At 44.2% G+C, this 12,099-nt stretch overlaps 1 protein-coding gene across 2 annotated transcripts; it reads right to left on the reverse strand.

The window, feature by feature from the left end:
- Positions 1 to 226: 226 nt before the first annotated feature.
- Positions 227 to 11,637, reverse strand: armc1 (armadillo repeat containing 1). Of its 2 annotated transcripts, none has more exons than XM_076290878.1 (7): positions 11,448 to 11,637; positions 10,222 to 10,430; positions 8,901 to 8,992; positions 6,037 to 6,226; positions 5,223 to 5,339; positions 4,562 to 4,636; positions 227 to 2,838 (listed from the first exon to the last, which is right to left on the reverse strand). In XM_076290878.1, the coding sequence occupies exons 2-7, from the start codon at positions 10,381 to 10,383 to the stop codon at positions 2,647 to 2,649; spliced, it is 828 nt and encodes a 275-aa protein (XP_076146993.1). In that variant the 5' UTR covers positions 10,384 to 10,430; positions 11,448 to 11,637; the 3' UTR covers positions 227 to 2,646. The 2 variants fall into 2 exon arrangements, with proteins under 2 accessions (XP_076146993.1, XP_076146994.1); XM_076290879.1 differs by having other exon boundaries at positions 11,572 to 11,633.
- Positions 11,638 to 12,099: the final 462 nt, after the last annotated feature.

The following is a 12,099-nucleotide window of genomic DNA, read 5'->3' on the forward strand; positions in this document are numbered from 1 at the left end:
TCTCGGGATGAAAAGCCTCTACTGTAACATTTTATGAAAAGGAAAAAGTGAGATAATGTTTTGTAGTTGCATCTATTGAAGTTCAGCTTAGTTTCATTGATGATGTAAACCTATTTCAAATTCAGGCAACATTTCCAGGCAACAGCCTTTTGTTGGTCTGAGTATCGTAGTAATGTACCAAATCAATCTTTAAAACAAAGACATTTAAATAAATCATGTCAAACTGTTTCCATTTAGCTTTATTTTAATAACTTGTCATTATTGTGAACAGGCAACAGTTGTTCGTGACCTGAAATACTTCACATAGCAGATATACACTGTACACGAGAAGCTAGTTAACTATGGAGGTTTTGCTACCCTTTCTTGTTCTGCCTTCCTACTGAACAATGAAAATTGAATATGTTAATCAAAAAGCAAAGAAAAGAAAAAAAATCAAATCAAGAGGAAATGTTCAAGGATGACAACAGTACAAGAGGTGTAACAAAAAAAAAAATCAACTGTACATTATTTAACTTATGAAGTGAACTTGAATCCTCTAGTTAAATATAATACTGAAGGATTACATGTTGTTGATCGTAGGCAACATTTTGGAAGGATGGTGACGTGCAAAAATTACCTCAGTCAAATAATCCATATCAGTCCACATAACATGGCATCTCAATTAGGATCACTCACGACTTCATGGAACTAGGTTGGTCTTCCTTATATTAAAATGTACTTAATTCCCATTCTCTCTCTTTAAAAAAGAAAAATAGAAAAGAGAAAAAGAGGTGTGAAAAAAGGCAAGGCAAATCTTCATGATCACTTCTATATCAGTTTGTCTTGGAATCCACCTTTAGCTTCAAACTCCATTGGTGGTAGAGTGGGTGAACAGTGTGTTAGCCATTCCAGTTACCAAAGCAATCTCTAGGGTGAATTGTGGGAGAGTGGCAAACATTTGACAGAAATGGTCTCGTGACAGTGTCAAAGAAGGAAGTGATTAGAGATGAGTGAGTGACAGTTTTCCTCGACCTACAACCTTTATATGAACACGGAAAGCATGTGAACCCCTGATTTTTGTTTGTTTTCTGCACTTGTGAAAAAGCAGCTCAGATATGCATGTGTGGTCACTCAATGGGCAAAAACCAATATGGACACGGTTGGTCGGGAATGAGCCAATAGAAAAAAAGGTTGGGGGCGGGACTGTCCAGCCGAGGTGTGCATGTAGTGGAGCAGGCACCAGAAAGAGCCGGTAGTGGCAATGCAAGCGACAGTAGCAATGCTGCTGAAAGGCTCTGAATGTGGACCTGTTTCTTTTTTACTTTTCTTTGTGGGCCAAAATGTGAAAATCTGAAGTTGTTAGTGTGTATTTATCATCATAACTACAGGGGGTTAGGCAATCATAGCAGTGACTAGCCCATTTGGTTAAGTAGTGTCGAGGCTATTTATATATATATATACACATCTACAGGTTTTGCGTATACTACAGTGCTTGGCACACGGCATTACAGTAGAATAAGTGTCGCAGAGTAGCTTAGGTTCTCCCCATTTCCCTTTTCGGAGTGAAGCAAGCGAGGTATTTAATGTCTGCTCCACAACAACCCAAGTCGTCGCCTCTGCTGGTGCCTACAAAACTTCCAATAAGGAAGGAGACCTGCTAAGATTAAGAGGCTCACAAACAAGGAAGAGTGGATCCCGTGAATTCAAAGGGAACAAATGATAACCAAAGATTATGTATATTTGTTTGTTTGCTTACTTTTTTCCCCAGAAGATTTCAAAAAATGTCAGTGAAAAAAAAGAGAAAAATCTTAAAAACAAGATATAAATATAAGGACAAGCAGGAGTAGCATAAAAGAGAGAAAAAAAAGCTCACACACGCATGAAAGGATAAACATTGTGAAGAAGAATGGCAAACAAAGGGAAAAAAAGGCATAAAAAATTACAGCATGCTTCAAAGAGGCCTAAACAGCAGGGGGAAAGTAATATTCATTATCAAATAATCCCTGGAAAAGAAGAGGGAAGTTTAAGATGGACAGTAAAAGATCCGAGGGTAGAAGAAAAAATTAGAGCACTTGAGAAAAAAAAGGAGGGTGGCATATTTCCACCGTCACCTGTCCATGCCAGAGCAGACCTGCAGACATGCGGTCAGTCCAACTACTAGAACACACTCGCAAATGCCATGGGCAACCATGCATTAGGTGTGGGCAGGATGGACCCATCAAAAGGGAGAGTGCAGGGGGGTGGGGGGTTTAAAACCGTTGAAAAATGACTTAAAAATAAAAAAACAAAAACAGGAAGTGATGTCAGAGGGTTAAGGTGAGAAGCCTATTGTGAGCGTGGTATCCGTCCCCTTTATGGCTTCAGTGGTGAGTTGACTAAGTGTGCAGAGCTAGTAAGGTCATCATCTGGAGGGTAACTGGGAGCAGGCGCTCTCTGCTGCTGCTGCTGCTGCTGTTGCTGTTGTTTGTAACTCTTTTATACACAGTTGTGGTTATTGCAAAAATAAAATTGCACTTGGCAGTCCGGCACCCCCTGGAGGGCAGGTGTGGGTGTGCAGGGCAAAAGGTGAGGAGAGGTGAGGATGGGACAGGAGGGGTGGGGATGAGAGGGGGAAGGGGGACAGGGAGGAAGGGGTGTGGGGTGAGTTGGGGGTGTTTAGAGCGCAGGTCACCAGTAGAAGGAGCGTGACAGGAAGTTGGCGGCCGTGCTGAGCCAGCCCGCACCGTCCTGCATGGAGCCAAGGCGAGACACGGCCTTGTGCGGCTCCTGTGACGGGCTCTCGTCCTCGGGCAGATAGTCCGGCAGGTCCAGGTTCTGCTCCACCACCACGTCCGAATCCTCCTCCAGCGGAACCATCCTCTGGGTGGAGGAAAGGACGAGAGAGAGAGAGAGAGAGAGAGAGAGAGAGAAAATTGGAGGGGGTGAAGAGATCCTCACACAAAAAGCAAGGCAACACCTGAAGCTAGCTCTGTTATAATATCACCACTCTACCAAATTAAGCAATATTAAACCAAGTATCAGGAGGACTTTTCAAAACATATAGATAAGACATGTACAGTGCAACCGGAAAGTTTCCACTGTATACCGACTCCAATGTAAAGAATGATCAACCTGTCTCTTCACTTAGGATAGAGTGAATCAGAGAGAAGCCACTGGGTGTCCTACCCAGTGATGGTTGGTGAGGCTGGAAAGGTCCTTATTTACATGTTGTGGCTGGGTGACACTTTACCTCAACGCTCACAAATGTGACCTGACAAGCCAGCCTTGGTTAATTAAAATATACAAAACAAAAGATGCAAACCTGCAGCTAACACTTTTTCTACAGAGTAGACTATTGCACAGTACACAACTGTACAGCACATATTCCCCACATAACACATGAGACCTGAACATTACAAACGACATTACAGAAGTAAAGCCACATTCCCACTTGTACAACATAGTGTATTCATGCTTTGGAAACCTCTCACCTCTCATATGACAATCAAGTCTGCCACCTGCTGGTGAAAGAAGGAACTACATGACCTTAGAGGGGGGACACTGATGAATAGTTACTGATGGCCATTTCAGGCCATAGCTTTACACCTTGAGGTAGCAAACGCCCTTCAAGCCTCACCAAGGAGGAGAGGCCTCTTAATTAACATACTGGCTCTTCGTACCAATGTCTGTGTGTGTGTGTGTGTGTAAGCAGATCTAAGCCCTGACAGTGGTGGATGCTGATCTACTGCTCCAGGGTCAAAGGAGAGGAGGATCATGGGAGTGGTCAAATGACTGGGTGAGCGAGTGAGAGACCCAGTGAGTAACTTGTGTGAAGGGTGGAAGCCAAGTGTATGTGTGTGCGCTTCCGAGTTAGTGTTTGCATGTGTGTGTGTGTGTGTGTGTATGGTGTCTGTGTGAGTGGTGTGTGAGTCACTGTGTGTGTGCATGTCTGTGTATGTCTGTGTGTGCGTGTTTATTAATCAGTGAGTGTTTGTGTGTGTGTGCGCATGTTGGGAAGCTAGTTGCGGCTCCAGGGGATGACGGGCAGCATTACCAGCCCCCACACGTCAGGCTGCATCACCCTCGCCCCACTTTCAGCCCCCACTGCCAGACAGACACCACCGCCAGCACTGGAGCCTGGCTTCCTCACACCACCTCACAGTAGCAGATCCACTGTGCTCTCACACACACACACACACACACACACACACACACACACACGAGGGGCCAAACATACAGATCTATAATCGGGAGCATTACTGAAACCGAACTGAAGCAATTAAACAAAGAATTGCTGACCTAGTATTAAAAGCTCTTGAAGCCAAAGGGGGAAGACATTGAAATTTGACATCCAAAAACTTGCCGTGTAGGAACCAATCAATCACACAAACGCACATCCATATACACCTATTTCCAAAGCAATACACGGACCACTAGTTAGATAACACAACCTCATACATTCATAGACCTACAGCCCTGGACAAGAATCTCAATGTAGAGCATGCAGCGTTACTATTGGGCCACCTTCGCCTGAGGAACATTTGACCACTGGCTACTTGCACATTGAGATCACTGTCCCAAGTACTCAGAAAATGAGACTCACCTCAGCTCCGTCCTCTCCCTTCACTACCTGGTGGGCCTTCATCACTTTGGTTGAACTTATGGCTGTTCCGAGGGCCTAGAGAGAGAGATAGAGAGAGAGAGAGAGAAAGAAATAAAAAAGAAAGAAAGAGAGAGAGAGAGAAAGAAAAAATAAAGAGAGAGAGAGAGCGAGCGAGAGAGAGAGAGAGAGAGTGTGTCAGGGTAAGAACTACAAACTCCTACAGCTACCATTTCACAGCACACAGTATCAACACAGTACATTACACTATCAAAGCAGCTCATTAGACAATCAAAGCAACTGATTACATCATCAAATCAGTCCAGGCTCAGGTTAGCATCCGGTCTTGATAGCTCAAGATCAAGCTCAAGATCAAGATGTTCAAATAAGTAGGTCAAGGTTTTAGAACATTAAGTTCAGCCTGTTAGCATGAGCTAGTCGGATGCCAGGATGTTCGTTTCCCAAAGGAGTGTGCTTTATTCATGTGGCAAGTACTACTGAGGTGATTGACTCTCCTGTCTAGGCTTGCATGGCTGGGTAGCACCAACCATTTTCCATTTCCTATCAACTGCTCCCCCAGAGTTGCCTTTGGTGTAATTTGTGTCTTCACACAGAATCCAGTTTCTGAAGGATGTCAGGTGGAGAATAGAATAGCGAGTCTCACCTCGGCCTTCAGGTCAGAGCGGATCCGCACCACGCATCTCTTGACAGCCATCTGGAAGGTGAAGCTGATCACCCCTTTGATTTTCAACAGAGCTTCCTCACACAAGCTACGCCGGGCCTGAGGGACACAATTAACACACACACACACACACACACTCTCTTAATGTAAGCAAACCTGCTTATGGGAATCCATAAGACACCACAGACACCTTACCCTACACATACACACTTTAATGTGTGACACCAATTTAGACAACTACACAATAAATCAATGTGTTATTGTACGTGCTTGTTGTGTTGGTAGATGGTTATGTTAACATTACCTATGTACACATCGAAACAGATATTCTCCCCTCTTAACAGGGCGAATCTGAGACAGATGCAGCGGTAATGTCACCTGGCTAGGTGCTTCTGTCCTGTGGCGTATGGCTCAGGTTCAATCTACACCCCATGCTGTTTGATTCGTGGCATTTTCAACCCCCAAACCCCCCCCACATACACACACACACTCTCTAGAGGCCGTGTTAAACAGTAGGTCAACATCATAGACTACATGCCAACCAGGCTGTAGATCAACATGCTAACAACGCATAGTTCATGTGTTACAAAAGAATCAGCAGCAGCTGTAAAGAATGCCTCTTTATACAGACTGTTACACGTAACATGTAGTGACCTATAATGTTATATTCATCGAGATTCATAATAGAACAACTTAGAAGACACAGAGGGCTTATCAGAATGAAAGTCATTACAAAAGGAGAAGTCCACACGAGCCCATAATGCTATGGAAGTGGGGTGTGAAGGCTGGCACTGACCGAGTCGTCCAGACCATCGATATGCAGCACGACGGTTTTGGCCCGCTTGTTGGTGGAGCCGAGGAAGAACTGGGCCTTGCGTCGGCAGGAGGCTGCGGCCTCGGCCTGCTCGGCCTCCGGGTTGCTGGAGTTCTGGAGGATCTCGTAGATCTCGGATGCCAAAAGCTTGGTCTCCCCTGGCGTCGTGCCTCTGTACACAAACAGCAGCTGGCTTTTAGTCTACATGTGCTTTATATGCTTAACTACATTTTATTTACCACAACCTAATGAAATATTATACCTCGTCAGACTTAAAACTCAGACATGGATGACAGGTATCCATAACTTAAATAATATTCATTTCTCATAATCTGGAGTTGTAATCAAAATGTTTTCCATTTTAAATCAACTTCTTTTTCCCTTCGATTGATTACATAAAATGAAGGGATGTGAAGGCTACGAGAATAATCATTACCTCAGTCAAAGAGGTTATGGTTTTGGTGCAGTCTGTTTGTCTGTCAGCAGGATTAAACAAAAAGCAGAGAATCCACAAATTTTACTTTTCACTTTTGTAAACATTGTGAGATGTTGCCATGGTGGAGCTTTGCACTCTAAGCATCCTATTAGTTCATCATGGATTAATAGCATAAAAACCCATCTTCTACTAATGCTTGGACCCCCCTCCTCGTTCAGTCAGGTGTGTCTGTCGTTACCAGCTGCCTGGCTATTTCAAAAGGTCGTCTCTCCAGCAGACATCAGGGGACAATACAGCTGCATGGTGTGTGTGTGTGTGTGTGTGTGTGTGTGTGTGTGTGTCTGTCTGTGGGCTTGGACTGCCCAGTATGGGGGCCAAGAAAGAGAGAGAGAGAGAGACAACCAGACATACAGTGCTGCCGCCTTCTAACCTTTGCGGTGTAAAAATAAAGCCCTATACATGTCCTAATAGTTCACATGCTTCAGTTAGTTTCCACATAGCTTTCACATGCTGGCAATTTTTAATTCACAGCTACGTGTCAATCAACCCTTAACATTAATACTACATGTCAACGCCATAGCAGAAATGCTCCGATCATTCTAAAAATAAGAGACCAGGGTTTAATCAGGGATGGAAGAGAGAGAAACAGAGACAGAGAGCGAGACAGAGAGAGAGACAGAGAGAGAGACAGAGAGAGAGACAGAGAGAGAGAGAGAGAGAGAGAGAGAGTTGGAGCTCCCAGCATGAGGCTGCTGTCTCTGGTCGACTGACCCTTTTGTTCTCAGGGGGGTTAGGAGACTCAGCAGCTCTTTGCCTTCCGCCATACGAGGTCACTTTTGACACAAGGGCCCCCGTGCGTATATGGGCCATGTCAGCCGGCCATCACTCAGCCGACGCTACAGGAGCTGACATGTGCTCCCCGGCATGGCCCAGTCGCTTGCCCCCTCACAGCCAGCCAGCCGGCCAGCCAGGCAAGCACGAGTGGCTTCCTGCCCGCACACATGACCCCGGGGCACACTGCAAGGCACGCCTACTGTACTGCATATTTACATACCACTCATGCCATGCAGGAGAGGTATAGCGGCCAGTTTTCTTTATACTAGGCGCAGAAATGTATTGTAGCTTCATTGAAGGTTATGGTTTCAGTCTTTTCATACAACAGACTTCCCTTATATGTTTAAAAACTGAACAACAGTGTTTTGGGCATAAATATTACAGTACCTCAAAGAGTAATGTGTATATGAGAGACCGGTGTGGAACTGCCCTGTCCATAGATCTGCATGGTAAAAACATTCATCTCTGATATTCAGTAATGGATTGAGAAGAAAAATAAAAGTGAAACTTCTGTACAATTTCTTGGATCCTTCCTCTGCGGCTACAAACAACCTCTGCTCAAAGTCAACGCGTCTGGAGTCGTGACACACAGAGAGAGGCAGCGAGACTCCAGGGCACTTCTTTGACAGGCGTCACGGTAACCAAAATGACTGGCGGTTCCAGGGCCCAGTAGAAGAGGAGGTTAGCTGGAGGAGGTGTTCGTGCGTGTGTGTGTTTGTGTGTGTGTTTGTGTGTGTGTGTGTGTTTGTGTGTGTGGAGGGGGGGTTTGGATCATGGTGCATTCTGCCCACCTCTGGCACTTTTCTGTGTGATCTCTGGTGATAAACAGCCGTCACTTCCTGTCAAAGTGCCCCGGGACCTTCGCACTCGACCCAGCCCTCGTCACCCTGTGCCCACAAACACTCTCCTCTGGCCCTCACGCCTCAATTAACCAAACCCTGTGGAACAGCCGGAGTCACATACCCACACGCACAAATACAGCATGCTTTAAGCTGCTCAACACACTTCCATCAAACCTCATTTCACCTCATGACCATGACCAATTCCATCTAAGGTGGCTTATTTCACATTGATTTCACAAACTCCAAAGCCTGCTGTGATGGAACACAGAGTGCTGTTCAGAGTTTAAATATATGAGGAGCCGTCCCGTCCTTAATTACTCTATCTTCCTGGCAAACTACGTAAACCTCCGACATTAAATCAAAGACCTCAGCAGGCCTCTGCTCGACAGCCACATGGAGGAAAAAAAAGGTACATTTCTGCATGCAGTAGCAGGCTGCCCGTTATGGTCACAATACATCATGCAAAAACGGTACATTTTACATTATCATCCCCCATTCAGATTCACAATGAATCAACTCTGTTGTGACAGCGCAGCCACACTCAGCCCCTTAACCACCGAAGATATGTGCCTACAACACACAATCCAGCAGACGAAAGTGAGGAGGATTGGTCCTCTGGTTTGTCTCCACCCTCTCTCCCCCCACCCTGGAAATAATAATAAAAAATAAAAAAAAGTGCCATGCGTGCGGTTGTGCCATGTCGGTCGTGTCGGTTCTGAGATGGCTGGACTCACTTCTGCATGACGTTCTGCAGACTCAGCATCATGCCCAGCCCCGCCTTCATCTTCTCTCGGTTGGCCCGACATTCTGCCAGGTAGCGCACCGCCTGCAAGGACAAGGACACACATTACGGCTCTGGAGACGGATAGGAAAACACAACAGCAACTTCCAACTGCAGCTGCAACCAGCACTGTGTTTACATAACTAAGACCAAGTGCACAGAGGACAAACCTGTGGGAACGGGTAACTACAAGGACTCTTCACTACAAGGACAGTGATAAAGGACCTTCTATGCCTCTTCAGGGAAAGACTAACAGAGTAAGTCAGAGTAACAGAGTAAGAGACGATAGTAAGTCATAACTAACTTCTTAACTAATATCTTAACAAGACTTTACTACACAGTTGCAAGTCTGTCCTGTGAGAATGTTGGTTGAGAGGGGAGGGAACACAAAAGACAACAAGCCAAGGGGAATGTAAAATCCAGTATTCTACAAGATCAGCAGAAAAAGAAAAAAAAATCAATGAGTCTTTCTAGCTCTACAAAAACTGACACACAGAGGTCACTAGATACTGTCCGTACATCACAGGCCTATATGGGATTTTTTTTTTACATCTTAAAATCTGTCCCCTCTCCCCAGCTGCTTTCAAAGAACAGGGCAGACGACAGATGTCTCCACTTTGTCTCGTTCCTCAGAAACTGCTGGGGAAAAGGCCACAGTGTTAATGTCTACGCAGCACACGCGGCGGGGAGTGTGGTCCACTGGACGTCACTGTAAGCCATTCTGACAGCATTAGGCAGCAGGGGGTGCCAAACCACAGCTGAGACTGCCACTAATGAGGAAACTGAAGAATCTTCTATCTACAAGATTTCTTTTGCTATTATTATTATTATTCAGGAAGTTATTTACCTGAGCCCTTCAACAGCAATGTGTTGGAACAGCCCAAGGAAGATATGAAGAACATGACACAGGTTTAACACTTCAATGTAGTGAGGAGAGGAGCAGTATATATAGTAGTACAATAATGTAATATAAAGTAATATAGCGTGTGTGTGTGTGGGAGGGGGGGTTCTTTAAATTAAAATTCTTCCAGAAAAAATGTCTAAACTGAGAGGGTGGGGATTGCCATTGATTTCAGTGATTCAACTCTTTGTACACCTGCAAAGGTGGTGTATGGAAATGGATGGTATGCAAATAACATGAATTTAATGGGCACGCACTGATAGGTGTGCTATAAAATAAAGCACTGCCACACTGTCAGAATAACTGATTGAACTGCTACAACAAACACATCTTGACACTTTCCACAATCAGATTCTGTAAAACAATGACTTACTAATAACGCTGAGTAGACCACTTGTGGATTGGGGTGGTCCATAAACAGAATAAGACCCGGAAGGCATCCATGATCCTCTACAATTGCACGCCTGTTCAGGGGGTCAGCTGCCAGGTCCCGTAGTTGGTTGACCACAGCCAACGCGTCTGGCTCCCCACTCATGGTGATGCCACACAGAGTGCCATGCACAACAGACCACAGATCTTACACTAGGAAGACAGAGAAGTGTTCATGAAATACAGCAAGAGTTCATATAAAGTAGTGCTCTCCCAGCATACAAAAAAAAAGAGATGTCCATTGATGGAGTATAATAAGGCTGGTGGTTTATGCACATCTCCATTGTTATTAGAAGGCATGTCATGAGATCACAAATGCAATAAAAGGCAGCCAAGTGACAATTGTCACGGTCCATTGCAATGCAAGAAAACACAGGCAGAGCTTCATTAAGTTAGATATGATACAATGTTTCAAACAGACGTTATGAACGGTGTGATTTCCAAATTCAGTTAACGTTTTGTCGATACCTGCTACTTAACAGAGGTCTATGTCACCCAATCAATCAACCAGTACAACCACTATAATAACATCAGTACATTATACGTCCTCCTTCCATATATCTTAATGTTAATGCTAATGTCAGCGAAGTGCACTTTAACAGCGGTGGGAAAATTGGTGAAAGGCAGTGGATCTGTCGGCCTTGTTAGCCAGCTAAGTAACATTAGCTACAGCTAACAGTTGTCACCACTTTATAAGCTTAACCATTAATACTCGAAAAGCCTTTCATTGTGGTTAAAGACCATACAAAGAAATAGTACTAAAACAAGAGTACTCCTTACGTAGAATGTTACGTAATTTTTTGCTGTTAAATACTGCAGTCAAACAAAGGTACGAAGCAGGCTAGCCTGCTTGCCTGAGGTATCGCTAAATCCCCAGCACTGATGTCATTGTCAACACAGCCATCGTCAACCAATCCCGTTTCATTGAAATAAAAATATATTAATCCATTATACAACTACATTATACATGTACTGCGTGTTACAACATTAAACGTTAAAGTTGAATTCTAGTCAATAGGCCATGATGGTATATTTGCCAGATCACCTTGTGTCCAGAATGTATTGGCATTTAGCAACTCACACATAACCTTTAACACGCCCAGGACAGACAACTCACTGCTTGCAGGAATGAACTAGCAGATTGCTAAAGTTAACGTTAGCTAGTGTTACCTGTCTTTAAACGTTTCTCCGTTCTTCAAGAAGTTCAAAGTGTCAATCTCAAATAGAACTAGCTTTGGCTGGAACAGATTAAGATCTGGCTGAGTGAACAAACATTAAGACAAAATAAATATACCCTCCTGTTTGACTTGTACCCTCATGCGGTTCACCCTCTTTCGCTAGCCTAGCTGACTGCTGTGTTCGGCTGTTTGGTTATTTGGTACCTCCTAACTTCAGAGACACTGATTGGTCGACTTCATTTGCAGCCGCATTCTAGGGGCCACTGGGAAGAAGTGTTACTGAAAAAGCTGGATAGAGGGTGCGGGTAGCTTTTGGGTTCTGGTTTTGCAGTAGAATAAAAGCGTTCACGATGTAATCGTTTGTTTGTGGGCATGGTGAATGCATGCCTATCCACAACTTAAATACCACAGCGGCGAAGACTAACGTCTTTATACAAACTACTAACCTTGAAGTTTAAATACTGTAGCAGGCGATTTTGTTCAGAATCAAACAAAGAATTCAAGATGTATTCGCAGTGCTTTCAGAACAATCTAACATGACAAAGATCATTAACAGCATGTTTTAAGTAATATTTAAGTGATCCTGAATAAAAATGAATCTAATCTAATTAACAACAGATTTCCATGCAATTGACATGAGAATT

Source organism: Alosa pseudoharengus, unplaced genomic scaffold (genome assembly GCF_046254945.1).
Source record: "Alosa pseudoharengus isolate Yale_2024_CS ecotype anadromous, Long Island Sound unplaced genomic scaffold, YU_APseudo_1.1 YU_APseudo_1.1_scf_18, whole genome shotgun sequence".
Taxonomy (NCBI): domain Eukaryota; kingdom Metazoa; phylum Chordata; class Actinopteri; order Clupeiformes; family Clupeidae; genus Alosa; species Alosa pseudoharengus.